This window comes from Malus domestica, chromosome 01 (genome assembly GCF_042453785.1).
Source record: "Malus domestica chromosome 01, GDT2T_hap1".
Classification (NCBI taxonomy): domain Eukaryota; kingdom Viridiplantae; phylum Streptophyta; class Magnoliopsida; order Rosales; family Rosaceae; genus Malus; species Malus domestica.
Window position 1 is genome coordinate 20,772,836 of NC_091661.1, and position 20,233 is coordinate 20,793,068.

Consider the following 20,233-nt stretch of genomic DNA (forward strand, 5'->3'; position numbering starts at 1 on the left):
TATTGGATCTATAAAATGATTTAATTAATGGATCTTGTGGAGCATAAAAATTAAAGTTAAACATTGATAATGTTGGTTGATCTTTGATATCTCCCATAAGTACCATTGAATTCTCATAGATTTTGATTCATATCAAAACTTTTGAACTTTGCCACAAAATGCAACTCAGACAATGCAATTTTTGTATTCTCAAGGTACGATTCGGTGAATAATGAATATACATACATACATATATATATACACACACACACACATATATTATATAATACTTTAATATTATATATAATTATATTACATATTATTGGTTCGGATTCGGGTACGGATATGGATTGGGGACCCTTATAACCATATCCAAAACCATAACCGAATAATATTTACGGGTTTCCCCCATACCCAAAATATACCCAAATTTTCATATTCAAACCCAATCAAATCGGACGGTTATCCATGGTTATCGGGTTTAACGATTAGAATTGTCATCCCTACCCTAGGGTAGCCTTCAAAGTGAGGCTCTAGAGTTTTTTAACTTCTCACACATTGTACATGATATGTATAAAAAAGAATTCGTTAAATACATAAAATTGATCAAATTTGCAAAATTCGGGAGAGATTTTGGTACGAAACGGTAGTACGAGCAGCCGGATCCACGTATTCGTGCATGGAGTCGTCGGTGCGGGTCAAATGGTGAGGTTCTGCAGCATAACCAAATGCCCTAAACCGGTACTCGGAATTTTCCTCCTGTTGCACCCTAACTAAAGGAAAGAGAGAAACATTTTTCTTATTTATGGATTCAAATACTAGTTCGACCAATTTATTCCTTATTTCCCTCGTATAAAAATATAAGGACGTATAAAAAACCACCAGGAGAATATAATACACGAAATTCCAAGAAAATGAAAGGTTCTAGATAAACAGTATTAACAACAATACAACATGAAAGGAGTACAGGAAAGGCAGAAATGCTGCACAGAAACGCAGCAGCTGATACAACAATAACAACAACAACAAAGTCTTTTCCCACTAAGTGGGGTCGGCTAAAACGCAGCAGCTGATACAGAGAAATTAATTAAAGCACTATTTACATAAGAAAGGGTGTTTAATTCTGAAGGTTATCAAAGGATTAAACCAATCATAATCATCCGATTTTGATAATGATTGTAATTGCTACTCCATTAGGGACGGAACCTCAAATTTCAATACCAACAACCGGTACATCACCATTGGTGTCTGGTTATTGTAATATATTTGAGACTCCAGCAGCCATGTCGCAGCAGATCCTGCATAACGCCATTTCCAGAATAGTCGAACGAAGCCTGAGTAGGAGGCCAGAACTAGAACTTGGTATCAAAGTATTATACCATTCCCCATCGGGGACCTGATTGATGGTTTTGAGGAGATGCTCCAGTGAAAGAACCCTACAGTTGCCTGCTTCAAAACCGTATGCTTCAAAGACTTGGTTTTTGTTTACTTCCCGGGCAGATGAAGAGCAATGCAATACTCTGCAGCTTCCCTGACCTGCAAATGGAGTTAACAGAAATCAAATTAGGTTGAGTGAAAACAGAAAATAGCCTTCCCAAAGCTTCAATACAAGAGCTTTTATTAACTATTTCAGCTTTGATTGCTCACCTTGTCTTGTGATACAGCCTTGCAGTCGGATTCTTCTCGGAGCAACTCCCAGTGGATAGACGCGAATGGATGATGGTTGAAGATAGTTTTGCTGAGGTACGTATTACTTTGAAGAAGAGGGTACATTAAATGACACATTTTTGCTGAGGTTCGTATGACTTTTTGATGAAGAAAGTACACAATCTGAACAACTTTGCTAAGGAATACTCGTAGTCTGGTTGGCATGAGATATGCGGTCTCCAAACAACTGCTGATTCTGAGAAAAGACATCTTTACTTCATCTGGACTCATCAGAGGAGAGTAGATTTCCTCATGACATCTCAAACACTGGCTTCTACTGGTGTTCTTTGAACTAACATGTTCACCTAACAAGCTTTCAAGTTTCTAAAACTAGGGAATTCTTAAAACGGCCAAAAGGAACAAGAATGGGCTTAGGTAACCTACATCGGTTATCATGGACATAATCCTACAGTTCCTGAATTGTAGATAAGGGTGATGCTTTACTCTTGCTAGAGCTCTTGGGGTTTACAAGTCCCCCAATTGCTCTTTTCTGATAACTAAGATCTTGCTGTTCTTCGATAGCTAAGATCCTGCTGTTCATTAGCTATGTTGATGTGTTTCTTGAATAGCTAATGCCGACTAAACCTATTTTTCTGTGTTTCTTACTCCACTGTTCCTGTCTTAGACTCATGCTTGTGACTCTGTTGGATTGGAGTCACTAAAAGTAGGGTCTATTGTTTCTTCCCAGGATACTAAGTTACCAATCCTGGTCAACAATGATAAATCAAGAACTATATGGGAGAAGAGTTGAAATCTCCATATAATCTAGAGATCCGCAACTCATCATTGCATCCAATATAGTTATAGTTATTGGTATGCACAACATCTCCCAGTTCCGTGTTCATTGGTGACAGCAACAAGTAATCTTGTAACGAAGATGGATCAAACAGAGGACCCATATATTCTTCTGGGCTAAAAGAAGCCTGGATTAAGAATCATAACGACAAAGGGTTATGTTTCGATGTAATTTTTGTGCTGCATATTAGAAGTTTATATAAAATGAAAGAAACAACTTCTCACCACTGAAATTCTTTCATCTGTAGCTTGAATTGGAACACCATTAGCCAGTTTGTTAACTTGCTCATTGGGATCATTGGTTGAAATATTATTCTTATATTCAGGATAAGAAATATTATCCGGGAATAAAGATTGCTGCAGTGTGGAGGGGCTGTATTCCTGCGGTTGATGTGGTTGCAGTGGCTGATGTGGCTGCAGCGGTTGAGAAGATGAATTCAGAATTTCTCCCATCTCAAGAAACAACTGGTGGATTAAGAATCACAAACAAGCAGGTGTTAAATTTAGGCAGGCTTTGCAAGTTCATACAAAAAAATGTAGAAAAAGCATACGATTATATCACCTCTTGAAACCTATCAGATGCAGCTTGATCATCGAAATCAGAGAATTTCCAGCCACCAGTTTCATCATTACCATCACCAAAGGTCAAAATGCCACTACCACGTTCACCAACATCGTGATTACCACCGGCAAACACATCACGTTCTAGCTGTTTGTATGCCAGTATTTCTTCTGTGTCGGAAATCATATGATTCATTGTTGCAGCTTGGTTATCAGTATTATAGGTAATGCAGCCACTAGTACCAGGATCAACTAATTCGCCACTACAGACATCAGGAGCATTTCCAAGCTGTGGTGGCTGATGAGGCTGAGGTGGCTCAGGAAGAGGAAAGAGTGAATTCAGATCTTCACCTGCTGGGGAACATAACTGCCACTGCACAATTAAGAATCACAAAACACGCAAGTATTAAGTTTCGATATACTTTTGTGCTCCATATTATCAGGTTTACATGAGAAAATATTCAAAAAGCTTGTATATTTTTCTTCTTAATGAAACAGAGGACTAGGCGAGATTAGCTCATGTCCGTTATGGGTGCGTTTGGTACGCGAACGGGACGGGACGGGACGGGACGGGACGGGACGGGACGGGACGGAACGGGACGGAACGGGACGGAACGGGACGGAACGGGACGGAACGGGACGAAGGTGTAATTTTTGAAAAATACATGGGGTATATTTGTCTTAAAATGGTAAAACAGTGTGTTCCACAGACGTGGAACAAACCCGTTCCAGGGGGAGGTGGAACGCAAAAACACCCAAAATCTGTCCCGTGGAACAGCCCGTTCCACCCATTTTTGGCGTACCAAACAAACGCGATACGGAACGCCTCGTCCCATTCCGTCCCGTCCCACGTACCAAACGCACCCTATGGGCACAAAGAGCTACTCTCAGTAATGACGGAGAGAGGACCAGCACATTTAGAAACCTCCCTCCAATCCCCTGTGTTTATTAAAACAATAAATAAATAAATACAGAATAATACATACCCAAACCTCTTGAATCATGTCGCGTAGAGATTGATTAATATCAGATGAGCTGCCACCAGCAGGTTCACCATCATCTTGATTTCCACTACCAAGCAGATCATGTTCTAGCTGTTTGTACGCCAGAACTTCTTCAGTGTCTGGAGACATATGATTCGTTGCAGCAGCAGTAGCAGCTTCATCAACTGGCTTATACTTGAGGACGCAGAGAACAAAGCCCCTTTGCTGATCCCTCGCCTGATGGGGACTAGAACCCCGTTCAGGTTTAATGCGAATGTACTCGTGCATTTTCCAGCTCGTCGTAACGGATTTAGACCTACGACCTTCCTGGAAGGTCTTTTTTTTGAAGGTTAATGTCCTCTTTTTGCAAGTGAAATATTTCGGGCCGACATCCCGTTGGCCGCCGTTCATCTTCCAGAAGCCTTTCTTTGTTTTCCTTTTGAAGCGAGGACTGTTGTTGGATTTGTAATCACACCAGCTGAAGGAGTACCACGCCTTAGCTTGATACGGAGATTCAGCGAACATGCGCCCTGCAACACAAAGTGAGATACTGAAAATTTAAAACCAACTCACTTCAAGGACTTGTTTGGTGACTAAAATTCAACTGTATTGGATAATTCATTAGAATCAGGGCTCGTTCGGTGCCTAAGATTGGATCGAATTGGATAATCACAACATTTAAGCTATGTTGACGGAAGATATGAAGAAATTTTGTCCAATTTGAAGGTAGAAGATGGATTACTCATAACGAAACTTCATGCTTCAAATCCCCACAAAGTGGGTACTTGGTAGGATTCGAAGGGATAAGTTTTCTTCATGTCTAATCCATCAAATCCCCTAAAAAGAAAATCCAACACTATCCCATCCTTGGAACCGAACGAGAAAAAGTGAGATAGAATAATGGGTTACCAGGCAATTCCCAAGGCTCGAACTTGCGGACATCGATGACAGGGAGGAAGAGGCAGGCTTGAGAATTGTGATTTTTCATCTTCTTCCTCAAGAAGTCGGCCTTTTCATCTTCAGTGGGATGGAATCTGATCGCAGCCACCATGTCCGGCACCGATTGGGCGGTGGTTGTGGTGATCATGGAAGTGCTGCTGCTGCTGCTGCTGAAGTTTTTCATCCCTCCTCCTCCTTCAGATGCTTTGGAAATTTGGAAACCAGATTATCAGATGTTTTTTGCTTTCAGAGAACAAAGCAGAAAAGCAGAGGAGGCGAAGTGAAGTTTGTACTTAAAAACAAAGTCACCCAATTAAGTCAGTGCAACTGTGCTCTTTTGACTTCCATAGACTCCCAGGTCTTCAGATGATCATGATGGTGCCAAACTACTGTCGTGTTTACACGTTGGGTAAGAATGTGCCAAATTAAATTTTCTTTATGGCGTTGAAATAGTAATGTTAGAGAGACTAAATTTATAGATAAAAAATTTAAATTAAATGATATGTTGCAGATAGAAAATGAGAACGTTTATCAACGCTTAAGCAGTAGCCCAATTGTCAATTTTCATATCATTTAATCTATAAAATTTTATTTATAAATTTAGTCTTTCTAATGTTATTCATGTGAAAATGACTTTAAGTGTGGATTTCACCCTTTTTCTATCATGTCTTTTACTTTGTAGTTTGTTTTTGTTCATTCGAAGAATTTCACCCAATTCTCAGTAGCCATCACTCATGATGCGTTTACTAATCCGTAATCAAATGGAGAGAAATTGAATTGAAGATGAATTAGATTGAGGATGAATTGAAACGAGACGGAATCAGAATCAGATTTCTGTTGAAATTGTTTACTAAAACTATCTGGAATCAGAATAGAATTCTATAAAGCTGTTTACTAATTCAGCAGAATTAAAATATAAACCAGTATGATTACTAAAATACTCTTGTCCCAAATCAAACATTTTATATACTTTTTTTTAATAAAATTTGATATAGTATATAATAGTAAGACAAATTAAATTGCTTTTTTATTTCATAGACACACTAAAATGATTTTGTTAATTTTTTTTATAAATTTAAGTATTTACTTTAATATCTAAATTTAATATAATTACTAAAACTGTCACATCCCGGCCCGGGGCAGACCACTTCCCAGGCCCGCTCCACTACCGTAGCACGATATTGTCCGCTTTAGACTTACCATTCCCTCACGGTTTTGTTTTTGAGAACTCATGAGCAACTTCCCAGTGGGTCACCCATCATGGGAGTGCGTTTTTGAGAATTCACGAGCAACTTCCCAGTGGGTCACCCATCCTGCGAGTGCTCTGGCCTCGGAACTCCGAAGCCAGTGAGCTCCCAAAAGGCCTCGTGCTAGGTAGGGATGGGAATATACATTTAAGGATCACTCCCCTGGGCGATGTGGGATGTTACAATCCACCCCCATTAGGGGTCTGACGTCCTCGTCGGCACACTTCAAGCCAGGGATTGGCTCTGATACCAATTGTCACATCCCGGCCCGGGACGGACCACTTCCCGGGCCGCTCCACTACCGTAGCACGATATTGTTTGCTTTAGGCTTACCATTCCCTCACGGTTTTGTTTTTGAGAACTCACGAGCAACTTCCCAGTGGGGGCCTCATTCTCGCTTAACTTCGGAGTTCCTACGGAACCCGAAGCCAGTGAGCTCCCAAAAGGCCTCGTGCTAGGTAGGGATGAAAATATACATTTAAGGATCACTCCCCTGGGCGATGTGAGATGTTACAATAACACACTTTTTCATAAAAAATTATTTATGGTCTATTTTTTTTCATTATTTTGTTACTACTTAAATTATTCGTAATATAATTAAACTTTAATTAGTATAATTCATTTTTACCTATGTATTTCGCATAAATTATTTATAATCTCTTTTTTATTAGTAAATAATTATTTTATAGTCTAATCAAGAGAAAACATTAATTAATTTTTATTAAGAGAAAAAAAAAATTAGCCAAACATATCTGTTACTGGACTTTGAAAGCGACTAGTGTTGTTTTTTCCAAGTCTTTGAGCTTATGGTGTAAGTTCATCTTTTGAAAGTGACTAGTTTTTTTTTTTTTTTCCAAGTCTTTGAGCTTACGGTGTAAGTTCATCCATCTTTTGAAAGTGACTAGTGTTTTTTCCAAGTCTTTGAGCTTATGGTGTAAGTTCATCTTTTGCGAACTTGCTAATCACAATTATAATCACAAACGATATTAATATTTTAAACCTTGACTAAACTAATGTGATTACAAATGATATTATTATTTAGGTTTACAAACATTGTATTTTGTTCTTTACAAGAATATTCCTCTAATTTGATCTCAAGTGTTGAGTTTTGATCCAAGGGTGGCAAGCACTTTGATCTTAAAGTGATGGACTTGCTTCGTTTCTTTGAAGTCCTCTTTCTTGAAAATGAGACTAATATTTATAGGCAAGCTATTGAGTCTTAGTTTAGAGCTCTAATTTGAATCCCGTAATTTGTGGGATTGATTTTCTAATTTATCTAATTCGAGCTAATTACTTAATTTAGCTCTTAATTACATCAGAAAATCTTTAATTTAGGAAATTTAACCATAATTAATATAATTTAATTAAATTAGAGTTAATTTTTCCCCTTTTGTATTTGATTTGATTTAATTTAGACTTATAGTTATTAATTAAATCAAAATCAGTAATTTGAAAAATTAAATCATAATTGAGTGGATCTGATCAATTAGGTTAACTTGCTCCTTTATTTACTTGATATGATTTGTTTGACGGAGGTCTCAGATGTTGATATACATCACTTCTGGTGACTCGTTCGACTTTGATGAGTCATATGCAATATATGCAATTTGGCGAGACATATGAACCTGGAAAGAGCCAATTGCCTTTTGGTGCGCCACATAGCCCCACCGAGTCAAAATTTAATTTGTAGGTGAACATTTACTCCACATAAATCTCGATGTCCAATATTTCAATATGAGTATTCGTTTTGTTTTTTTTGTTTTTTGTTTTTTAACAAACGATCTTATCTAACTAAAGAGGGTGGGGGAATGGGCTAAGTCTTGCAATAAGCTAGCAATAATGTGGTCCAAATTTGCCTTTAACAATTATTCGTTTTGTTAATTACATTTGTTTTGTGTTCGTCCGAAAAGCTTTCTTGTTTACATGGGCGACGGAAAATTTTTTACAACAAAAAAGGGTCTGAATTGAACATTTAATTTGTAGATGAACATTTCACATAAGTTTGGACGTCCAATATTTCAATATGAGTGTTTGTTTTGTTAATTACATTTGTTTTGTGTTCGTCCGAAAAGCTTTTTTGTTTACATAGGCGATGCTGGATTTATTACAACTAAAAACCGTTTGAATTGGATAGCACACATGTGTAAACTCTATCAAATTTGTAAAGGGATTAATGTTGTCCTCGTTTTACCATGCATTTTTAGAAGTTTAGAGGCCAATTTGGTACAAAAAAAAGATTTAAAGACCCAAACATAAGAGCTACTAAAATTGAAGGTGCAAATATATAATGAAGTCTTGGGCTTCCAATGCAAGTTTTACCCAAGTCACAAACATGGCTGCGTCATATCATTATTAGTGGACCCCATCATCGTCCTTTAACGCGTTAATTTTTATTTTATCTTTTTAGTCCTGGAGTGGGAATCTTACGATTCTTCTCGCCCGCCCCCACTCTCCCACTTTTTTATCGGAAGATGAACTGCCGTAATTTTTAAGAGAATTGAGATTCATTCCGAATTTTGGTGTTCGTAGTACGCAGATAATGAGATTCTGGCCTTTCAACTTCAATTTTAATGTCTTTATTAAACTTATTTTACGGATTCATTTTATAAAAGGAAACTTTAAAGAAAAGTTTCTGGTACTGTTCATTTTAATTAAAAATCATATTTTTATACTAAAAAGTCAATCATGAACTATTCATTTTAGCCTTTATTTTGTTATTTTCGTTAAAATTCAAAGTTTTTAAATTATTTTAACTAGTTTTCATTTTATAAAAACCCAAAATTTTAAAGGGCCCGAATCTCTATATTAGGTGGTCCAAATTGTGAAATTGTGGGGTTCTGGGCTTTGAGATCCATAGAGAATTCCAGCTCATTTTTGGAGTGAAACATATACATTCGAGAGATTTCAAGATCATTCTAGACTCTAAGGCCTCGTTTGGCATGCCGTATAAAGCATCGGATAGGATAAATAATACGGGAGCAGTTGTTTGGTGCACTCTCGTACTAAATAAGCACCCACTTAATTATCCGGCCCATCAAATTTTATACGGTTGACATCGTACTATTAAAACAACCCAAAAGCTCAGGATAATTAGTCGGGGCGCTGTCCTCTCCAACTTCACGAAGCCGCCGTTAACGACATCTCAAAGTGGGCCTTCGAGCAGTTCCTCGACGAGTTCTCCACCCCAGGCGCCACTCCTCTGCAGTCATTCGCTGACTAATTTCCCGTCTCGTCCGACGGAAAGCACACAGAGGAACAAAGAAGAGAGTGAGAGAGAGACAAAAGGAGACCAATAGCGAAACAACATATTCCACAGGGATATACAGAAAGGGGCGGATGGAAGCTGAGGAATTCGCCAACTGGAGGCATCACTCAGCTCTTCCCCTCCTCCAAATCGAATTTTGTCAATGCTTTTCCCCAACCTAATGCCCAAAATCAGTCAGCCCCATTTTTCTCTCCGATGAGTGTTCTTGGTTTGTTGAAAAAAAGGTGTCCTCCGTGAATTTCCTTCCAATTGTTTTTTAGGACAAATAGAAAACAAAGTCCTTTGTGTGAATTTTCTTGGTTTGTGGTGTGTTTTTTTGTTGGGTTGATTTGTAGCTAAAAAAAAGAGAAGGATTGGGAAAAAAACTATGAGAATTTGAAAGGTGGGTTTTGTTGGGTTTCTTGTTGCTGCCTTTGTGGTGGGGTTTAGTTCAGAGGAGCAGACGAGGAAGAAGAAGAAGGGATAGAAAGGGAGGGAGTTTGGGGGGGGGTGCGGCGGAGAGATCTGGAACAAGAGAGATGATTTCAGCTTTTTTTTTTTTAATTTTATTTTAAGTTTGATTTCTTCTATCCGGTATAATACCAAACACAGTATAAATACTACGGTCATTAGTCCGATACTGCACCAAACGCCCGACTAATTTAGTCAGTACTATCCGATGGCTATTTATCCTATCCGACAGAAATAGTCAGTACAGTCCGAGCTGCCAAACGAGGCCTAATACGTGGGAAAATAATTGCTTGTGAAGGCAGACCACTACGTCTACCGTGCAAGTCCATGTGGAGCAATGTTTTAAAAAATTAATGTTAAGATTAGTCTAGCAATTGCCACTTAATATTACGGTTTGATGATATTCTTCTTTACTTGGAAGTAAGGTCAAATCTCGTGGATGACGAATTCGATACCAAATTAAGTTGCATATTGTGTGATTTAGCCGAATTCTCTTCCCCTTAATGTAAAAATATTGATGAACTCAAAAAAAACAAAAAAAAAAAGGGAAGAAGAAGAAGAAGAAGACTAGTCTAGCAATTTTTTGGTGGGACTATCAAAAAAATGCCTCTGCCCAACATGAGTGGACTATAGACTAGCTTAGGCATTTGGGAGGGGCGATGCTAATTAGAGATATAATAATAGTTAAATATTTAATTGTTTGCTATGCTTGCTTGATTGTTTTACAAGGTATTATGTTATGTATATAAATAAGACTATCGCCTAGGCGAAGCTATCATCAGCTTCGTCTTTGCCTTTTAAAACATTTGTGTAGTGACAATAATGCATATGTCAAGTTTATATCTAGCTTAGCTGTAATAACTGTACACGTGGTTTTTATAGGTGATTTATTGTCACATGGAATGATCATCCTTGACTAGGATTATGATTGAGTGTATTAATCTTATATTGGAAAAAAGAGCCTTGTAGGTTCATATAAGGAATTAGACTACCTCACATGTCGCTAATTACTTTGTGTTAGAACCTCAATTTTCTATATAATTTGGAGTAAGAACCTCAGCTTTTCTTTGACAACAATTTGACAATGGTCTATACTTCATATCGGTTTGGTTCGACCCGTTCTCAAAATAGCCTGGAATCACTCGACATGGGGCAACAAAATAACTCCACTTTGCTAATCGTGAGTGTCACTCAACAACTTTGGAGAAATTGCAGAGAATATGCTGCTCTTTTGCTGTGGGAAAAAACTTCCCTCATTGAAACAATTGATGGGATTACAAAAGTTCCTAATAAGCTAATTTGCAACAAAATGTTGTCATCTCACCTATATATGCCACTAGCTAAAACCGTTATTCCCATGACTACACTACTAGTCTACTAGAAACCATCCTAGTTGATACCAAACTTAAAACTCAATTAACAAACAACTAAACACATTAACTCAAAATAATTATTCAGTAGCAACTGGCTATTCCAATTATATCCAAATGCCCCAAATGAGTACATCTCTTTCCAATAGTATAGAGATCATAAGTTCGATTCGAGTGTTCTCCACTTGTTTACAAAAAGAAAAAAAAGGTTGTAAATGTGCATTCAGTTGATGTGGACTTGTGCTACTTTCTCATGGATTGCTAAAACTATGGACGCCTGATTGCAGCTGGATATCCTTTTGATCCATTTCTCCTTATTTGGTTGTACCATAACATACAGAGTTATGTTACAAAATCACAAAGTTTTTTAGCATTATTTTGGTTTCAAGTTTTAACTCGATTGGAAGTCAAAAACAATTTCTTCTTCATATGGGCTAAAATATGAGAAGAGAATATAACCACAAAATTCCACTGAAATTGAAAGGTTCTAAATAAACAACCTTAACAACAATACAACATGAAAGGAGTACAGGAAAAGCAGAAATGCTGCACAGAAACGCAGCAGCTGATACAGGGAAATTAATTAAAGCAATATTTACATAAGATGGGTTTTTAATTCTGAAGGTTATCAAAGGATTAAACCAATCATAATCATCCGATTTTGATAATGATTGTAATTGCTACTCCATTAGGGACGGAACCTCAAATTTCAATACCAACAACCGGTACGTCACCATTGGTGTCTGGTTATTGTAATATATTTGAGACTCCAGCAGCCATGTCGCAGCCGATCTGGGACTTGATTGATGGTTTTGAGGAGATGCTTCGAGGAAAGAAATACTCTGCATTTTCCTTGACCTGCAAATAGAGTTAACAGAAATCAAATTAAGTTGAGATAAAACAGAAAACAGCTTTGCTCACCTTGTCTTGTGATACAGCTTTGCGGTTGGATTCTTCTCGGAGCAACTCCCAGTGACTAGACGCGAATGGATGATGGTTGAAGACAATCTTGCTGAGGTACGTATGACTTTTGACGTATAGAGCACATTATTTGAAGACAATTTTGTTGAGGTTCCTATGGCTTTTGATAAAGAGAGTACACTATTTAAAGACAATTTTGCTGAGGAATATTTGTAGTTTGGTTGACAGGAGACACGCGATCTACAAACAACTGCTGCTTCTGGGAAAAGACATCTTTGCTTCATCTGGACTCAGTTGGAGTAGAGTAGATTTCCTGATGACATCTCAAACACTGGTTTCTGCTGCTGTTCTTTGAACTAACATGTTCACCTAACAAGCTTTGAAGTTTCTAAAGCTAGGGAATGCTAAAAAAAGGCCAAAAAGAAGAAAAACAGGCTTAGCAAACCTACATCGGTTGTCCTGGAAATGATCGTCCAAAACTAGCAGAAAAAGTTTCTAATGCCTACAGTTCCTGAATGGTAGATTAGGGTGATGCTTTTACTCTTGCTGCAACTCTTGGGGTTTACACGTCCCCTATTGCTGTTTCCAATAATTCAGATCTTGTTGTTCTCTGATAACTAAGATCTTGCTGTTCACTAGCTATACTGATGTGCTTCTTGAATAGCTAATAGAAGACTATAAACCTGTTTTGCTATGTTTCTTGCTTCACTATTGCTATCTTAGACTCGTGCTTGCGACTCTGGTAGATTAGAGTCACTAAAAGTAGGGTATTTTGTTTCTTCCCAGAATACTAAATTACTAATCCTGGTCAACAATGATAAACGAAGGACTATGGGAAAACATTTGCAATCTCCATATTATCTAGAGACTGTAACTCATCATTGCATCCAATATAGTTATTGGTATGCACAACATCTCCCAGTTCCGTGTTTATTGATGGGCTGCAGAGGCTGCTGTGGTTGCGGCGGCAGATGTGGCTGTGGTGGCTGTAGTGTGGCGGGGCAGTAATCCTATGGTTGATGTGGCTGCAGAGGCTGATATGGTCGCGGCGGCTGATGTGGCTGTGGTATCTGCATTGGCTGCGGCGGTTGAGAAGGTGAATTCAGAATGTCTCGCATCTCAGCAAACAACTGGTGGATTAAGGATGACAAACAAGCAGGTGTTATTGGCAGGTTTTGCAAGTTCAATCAAAAGAAAGCAGAAAAAAGCATATGATTATCACACCTCTAGAAACCTAGTTGGATCATCGAAATCCGAGAATTTCCAGCCACCAGTTTCAACATCACCATCAGCTAAGGTCCAAATGTCATTGCAGTCCATAAGACAAGAACCATCTGGAGACTCATTGCTATTAACATCTCCTAGCTCTTTGTTTCCCAGATGTTCCACTGGCTCTACTATCACATCACTTACAACAGCTTGATCATCTTCGGAACTCGCTCCCGAATCAGCTAATTCGCCGCGGATTGGATCACCCTTCGGCTTCTTATTGTTAGATGAAGTCTGTTGTGAAGATTATTCTAATGGCTTTTTCTAATGTCTGTTGTGAAGATTATTCTAATGGCTTATTTTAATGGAAGCCATTCTCTTCTGTCGAAGATGCTCCACTCACAGGAATCGTGGACAGCAAAGGTCTTCACATGAACTGCAGTATGGTGGACAGCAGTCTTCACATGGACTGCAGCATTGTGGACAGCAAAGTATATTTCTTTATTGCATGCGTGTGTATTTTGATGTATATAAATATCTGCTGCTATTGCAGCAGATGTGTATGATAATATATTCAATCCATTTCTTTTATGGTATCTAGAGCTTTTTTTGTCTAACGACAACGATCCTCGTTTTCCTATCCTTCCCATCCTCGCTTCCATGGCTGAAACCAATGTTTCTGCTAGTTCATCCACCCTCCCAAACAACTCGTTTCATCCGTTTTCCACTGTTGTTAATATCAAACTGGATAGAACCAACTACCCACTGTGGTTGGCTCAAATACTTCCTATCCTAAAAAGTAGGGATCTGATGGGATATGTTGATGGCACGCTGGTGTGTCCTCCAAAGAATGTGACTGGTGCAACCACTCTGAACCCAGCGTATACTGCCTGGGTACAACAGGATCAAATGATCCTCAGTTGGATAAATGGTTCTCTAACTACCTCTGTCTTGTCTGTGGTGGCAAGCAAACGAACTGCTCGAGCAACCTGGGAAGCTCTTGAGCAAAGGTACGCCTCTACTTCTCAAAATAGAATTTTGTTTTTGAGAAATGAGTTGTTGCAGACCAAGAAAGGTGATCTATCTGTGGTGGATTACCTAGATCGCATGAATGCGATAGCTGATAACCTTGCCCTAGCTGGGCATCCTGTGAGTGATGATGAGCTCGTGCAGATTGTGTTGAACAATCTTGGACCGGCCTTTGAGATGACAGTAAGTGCTGCACAAGCTCGTGATAATCCTATCACGTATCCCACTCTTGAAGCACTCCTGCTCACAACCGAAAGAAGAATGGCGGACCAAACTGTCCCTTTGGTGGAAGGTGCTACTGTCAATGCCTTCATTGCGTCTAGAGGCCGTGGTGGAGGCCGCTCTCGTGGAAATGGACGAGGCACCTCTCCAACCACTCGTGGTGCTCAAAGAAGCTACAACCCACGTAATAATAATTATCAGCGCAATCCTTCAGGTAATATTGAAAGATCGGCTTCATATGGTGATCGCATTGTTTGCCAAATCTGCGGCAAACCTGGACATCCCGCTCTTGACTGCTACCACCGCATGAATACTGCTTTTGAAGGCCGAATTCCTGCCCAACGTCTCTCGGCAATGACGTCCTCCACCATCCCCATCAACAAGCAGCAAAATGGAAATTGGCTCCTGGACACAGGTGCCAACGCACATATTACTCCCGACTTTCAGAATTTGGTAAATCCTAAAGACTATACTGGTAAAGATGGTGTGGGAGGTATAGGTAATACTTCTGGAATTTCTATTGCACATTGTGGTTCAACTCAACTTAATACTACTGCTTGCTCATTTGCTTTACAAGATATCCTTCATTGCCCTACTGCTTCTACCAATATCATCTCCGCCCATAGGTTCACCTTAGACAATGACTGTTATTTACTAATCTTTCCACATTTTTTCCTTGTTAAGGACCTCAAGACACGGAAGACGCTTTTCCGAGGGAGATGTGAGAATGGGTTATACCCATTTCCAAATGGCAGTGGTCACCTCAAGTATCCAGTTTCTGCGTTTGTGGGCGTTAGGGTGTCTGTTCAAAAGTGGCATGCTCGTCTTGGTCACCCTGCCAAACCAATAATCAAGTTTTTAATTTCAAATAAATTTGTACCAATTCATGGTACATCTAATGTCATCTTTTGTGAGTCATGTCCTTTAGGAAAGAGTACTCGGTTACCTTTCAGTAAGTCTGAGTCTGTCTCTCAATTTCCTTTGCAACTTTTACATTCTGATGTGTGGTGTTCTCCAATTATTTCTAATGAAGGTTTTCGTTATTATCTGTTGTTTGTGGATGATTATTCCCGATATTCTTGGATCTTTCCCATGAAACAAAAATCTGAAGTTTTTGACATATTTGTAAAGTTTAAAGTTAAGGTTGAAAAGATGTTTAACTGTTCAATTAAAACCCTTCAATGTGATGAAGGTGGTGAATATAAAAGTCATGCCTTTCAAAACTTTCTTGGCGTCCATGGAATTTCTCAACGTTTTTCTTGTCCAAAACATCCTGAACAAAATGGATTGGCAGAACGGAAACACCGACACATTGTCGAAACCAGTATTGTTATGCTTTCTCAATCTCATATGCCTAATAAGTTTTGGTTTGATGCATGCTTAACTGCTACATACTTGATAAACCGTCTGCCAACTCGTGTACTATCAAACATATCTCCTTTTGAGAAATTGTTTCAAAGAAAACCAAATTATGCCATGTTAAAAGTTTTTGGTTGTCGTTGTTTTCCTTGGTTAACACCATATAATCAAAATAAATTACAACCAAAATCCAAGTCATGTGTCTTTCTTGGGTATTCTCTTGATCATCAAGGATACAAATGTTTGGATCTGTCCACAAGACGAGTTTACTTGTCTCGCCATGTCCTATTCGATGAGGATTTTTTCCCTTTTAAGGGACTCACATCTCCTCCTGAAAGCGTTGCAGCCCAAGGTAACAATCTTTTACCCCAATTATTATTTACTTTTCCCTTAACCACAACTGTTCCTGTGTGTCCTACTACACCAAATACCCATAGTGCCCAGTCCTCTCTTGATACTTCTATCACGCCACATATCTCTTCCTCTCCTGGTCTAACATCTCCACCCCCAATACCATTACCATCTAACCATTCCTTAGGATCCACACTACAATCACATGAGCAAGTGTTAGTCAATTCACATTCTTTGCCACCTAATGTGTCTAGTGATACTGGCCACTCTATGACTACACGTTCCAAGTCTGGAGTTGTCAAACCCAATCCAAAGTATGCTATGCATGTTACCATTAAAGATATTCCTGTTGAACCAACATGCTTCAGTCAGGCAGTCAAGCATCCTGAGTGGAGGGAAGCTATGGTGCAAGAATTTAATGCATTACAAAGGTGTGGCACGTGGAGTTTAGTTCCACATCAATCTGACATGAATGTACTGCCAAATAAATGGGTGTTCAAAATTAAGCGCAAAGCGGATGGCACTGTTGAGCGTCATAAAGCTCGGTTAGTGGCTAATGGTTTTCATCAGAAGGCTGGCGTGGATTACACTGAAACTTTCAGTCCTGTGGTTAAACACAGCACCATTCGTTTTGTCTTAAGTCTTGCTGTGTCAAAGAAATGGCCTGTCCGCCAACTGGATGTATCAAATGCGTTCTTGCATGGCTACTTAAATGAACATGTTTACATGCGGCAACCATCAGGCTTCATTGACAAACAGTTTCCAAATCATGTTTGTAAGCTGCAACGTTCTATTTATGGTTTAAAACAAGCACCTAGGGCTTGGTTCCAACGCTTCTCAGATTTCTTGCTTCAACTGGGCTTTGAGGAGTCCACATGTGATTACAGTTTGTTTGTGTTTAATCAACGGGGTGTATATCTCATTCTTTTAATCTATGTTGATGACATTCTTCTCACAGGGAATAGTCCTCGCCAGATGGATCATTTGATTAAGAAACTTGGTAGTTTGTTTTCAATGAAGGATTTGGGATCACTAAGTTATTTCCTGGGTATTGAGGTCACGTATAATGGTGATTTCATGCATCTCTGTCAGTCCAAATATGCTCGGGATCTACTGACTAGAACTACATTCACAGACGCAAAGCCCATTTCCACTCCAGTGCCGTCTGGTCAGAAGTTGAGTGCCTATGCTGGAGATCCTTTTGCCAATCCAGAGATGTATCGTAGTGTTGTTGGGGCACTACAGTATCTTACGATCACTCGGCCAGATTTATCATATGCTGTGAATCAAGTGTGCCAGTTCATGCACTCTCCAAAAACAACGCACTGGATGGCTGTAAAGCGAATCCTACGGTATCTGAAGGCTACGTATAATCATGGGCTATTGTATAAACCAGGAACTGTGGAGTTGACAGCATTTTCTGATGCAGATTATGCTGGCAACCCCGATACTCGTCACTCCACAGGTGGTTTCTGTGTTTATTTGGGTTCCAACCTTGTATCCTGGAGTTCAAAAAAACAAAAGACAGTATCGAGGTCGAGTGCAGAGGCAGAGTATAGGCAGTTAGCTTATACTGCAGCAGAGTTATCATGGTTAAGGTCTCTTTATAAAGACCTCCATCTCCATCTGGTTCAACCAACCATTTGGTGTGACAATGTTTCTTCAATTGCCCTTGCGTCCAATCCGGTTTTTCATTCGAGAACCAAGCATCTTGAGGTTGACTATCATTATGTTCGTGAGAAGGTTGTTCGTGGTCAGTTGTTGGTCAATTATGTGTGTTCCCAGGACCAACTTGCTGACATTTTCACTAAAGGATTGTCTTCGTCCAGATTTCAGTTCCTTATCTCCAAGCTCCCAGTTGTACCACCCCCTGTTAGCTTGCGGGGGGCTGTTAGATGAAGTCTGTTGTGAAGATTATTCTAATGGCTTTTTCTAATGTCTGTTGTGAAGATTATTCTAATGGCTTATTTTAATGGAAGCCATTCTCTTCTGTCGAAGATGCTCCACTCACAGGAATCGTGGACAGCAAAGGTCTTCACATGAACTGCAGTATGGTGGACAGCAGTCTTCACATGGACTGCAGCATTGTGGACAGCAAAGTATATTTCTTTATTGCATGCGTGTGTATTTTGATGTATATAAATATCTGCTGCTATTGCAGCAGATGTGTATGATAATATATTCAATCCATTTCTTTTACTTATAACTAGCTGACTTGTTCTTCAGGCGGCAGAGGACAAAGTCCTTCTGCTTGGTGGGTTTAGAACCCACCTCAGTTTCTGTGAGATAATACTCATGGACTATCCAATCGGTCTTCTTTGATTTCGGTACACGACCTTCGTAGAATGTCAGGGTCCTCTTCTTCCCAACCACAGCCTTGGATTCTTCAGCTCTGATCTCCCGCTCCTTTCCTGTGATCTTGTAAAAGCCTTGATCCGTGGCCCGGTTGCAGCGAGTGCCGTTGTTGTACTTGTAATCGAGCCGGGTAAAGAAGAACCACTCCTTCTCATGGACTTCTGGGAAGAATGCTAAAATCCAACAACAAAACCAAATGTTCAAAAGTTGAAACTAACCCACTTCAATTCTTGAGGTACAAACGATATTAATACTCTTAAGCTATGCATACAACAGAAAACTGAAAAGATCATAAATTTATGCATACAACAGTAAACAAAAAGTGGAAACCAACCCAAGTCAATTCTGGAAGAAAAAAACAGAAAAATCGAACAAGATTGTAAATTTACATAAACAACAGCAGAATCCATTAGAAATAAGATACGGGTAGTGAAGAAAAAGTGAGACAGATTAGTGGGGTTACCAGGAAGATCGCAGGGCTCGTACTTGCAGACATCCATTTCAGGGATGAGGTGGCAGAAATGAGAGTCGGTGCCCTGTATCTTGTTCCTCAAGTAGTAGCTGACCAGCAACTCATCAGTGGGGTAGAATCTGAACCCAGGTAGTAGGATCACATTCACATTCTCTGCATCGCCTTCTTCAGTTGTCATGCTGCTGCTGCTACTGCCACTGCTCATCTCTCTCTCAACTCTGAACTGTGATTATTGATCAGTGTTTTAGATTGTGTGGGGAAGCAACATTTCAGTTAAGTTGTATTTATATACGCCCATCAAGGGCCCATTTGTCACTCAAAGCACTGGTCTTTTGAAAGTTGGTTTTTTTTCCAAGTCTTTAAGCTTATGGTGTAAGTTCATCTTTTGCTCCCCACACTTTTGAGGCTTCTTTCATTTTGGTCTTTTAACTTTTTCTTATCGGATAAATTTCAATCTAATTTAAATTACACTGTGATAGATTTTAATTTACGATTTTTACTTCATAATTAATTACTTTAACTAATTTGGCTATTCACAATTATGATTAAAAACAATATTATTATTTTAAACCTTGACTAAACTAATGCGATTACAAACGATTTTATTATTTAAATTCTAATTAAACTAATAATATGACTAGCCGCGCTTGAGCCGTACAAAATGTATTTTTTGAATCACAGCATGCTACACGCAACTCACACATTTTAAATGTATATATATGAGTGAATTGCTTCAATATTTTTTTTATGGCAAAAAGAAATTCAAAATATTTGGACTAAATGAATAATATTAGTCTATGCTAGAAGAAACTCCTCACAAACCAATCAAAGCAACTAAATTCACATAATAAAATTAGTCTTTCAATCTCCATCTACATTTTATTGAATTTACATTAAAAATAGAGAAAATAATATTTAATAAACAATTGATTGAATCATATTATTGCTAGCCCATTGTGAGGCTAAGCCAACCTAGATAACGTCGTTTGTTAAAAAAAAAGGGGATCATTTGACAACTA

The 20,233-nt window shown here is 38.9% G+C and overlaps 1 protein-coding gene, 1 long non-coding RNA gene and 1 pseudogene across 3 annotated transcripts; 1 reads left to right on the forward strand and 2 right to left on the reverse strand.

Moving 5' to 3' along the window:
- Positions 1-1,712: 1,712 nt before the first annotated feature.
- On the reverse strand, positions 1,713-5,265 carry LOC103423344 (NAC domain-containing protein 74-like). Its single transcript, XM_008361448.4, has 5 exons — positions 4,935-5,265; positions 4,029-4,555; positions 3,044-3,415; positions 2,707-2,946; positions 1,713-2,609 (listed from the first exon to the last, which is right to left on the reverse strand). Exons 1-5 carry the CDS (start codon positions 5,146-5,148, stop codon positions 2,418-2,420), a joined length of 1,545 nt encoding a protein of 514 aa, XP_008359670.2. The 5' UTR covers positions 5,149-5,265; the 3' UTR covers positions 1,713-2,417.
- A 6,534-nt stretch (positions 5,266-11,799) lies between these two features.
- LOC139197337 (uncharacterized) lies at positions 11,800-12,662 on the forward strand. Its single transcript, XR_011582634.1, has 2 exons — positions 11,800-12,313; positions 12,434-12,662. It is a non-coding gene; the product is annotated as an uncharacterized lncRNA (long non-coding RNA).
- Positions 12,663-13,025: 363 nt separating this feature from the next.
- On the reverse strand, positions 13,026-19,474 carry LOC108171582 (NAC domain-containing protein 22-like; annotated as a pseudogene). Its single transcript, XR_011582632.1, has 5 exons — positions 19,206-19,474; positions 18,588-18,915; position 17,696; positions 13,442-13,702; positions 13,026-13,347 (listed from the first exon to the last, which is right to left on the reverse strand). The product of XR_011582632.1 is annotated as an NAC domain-containing protein 22-like (transcript).
- Between the last annotated feature and the right edge of the window lie 759 nt (positions 19,475-20,233).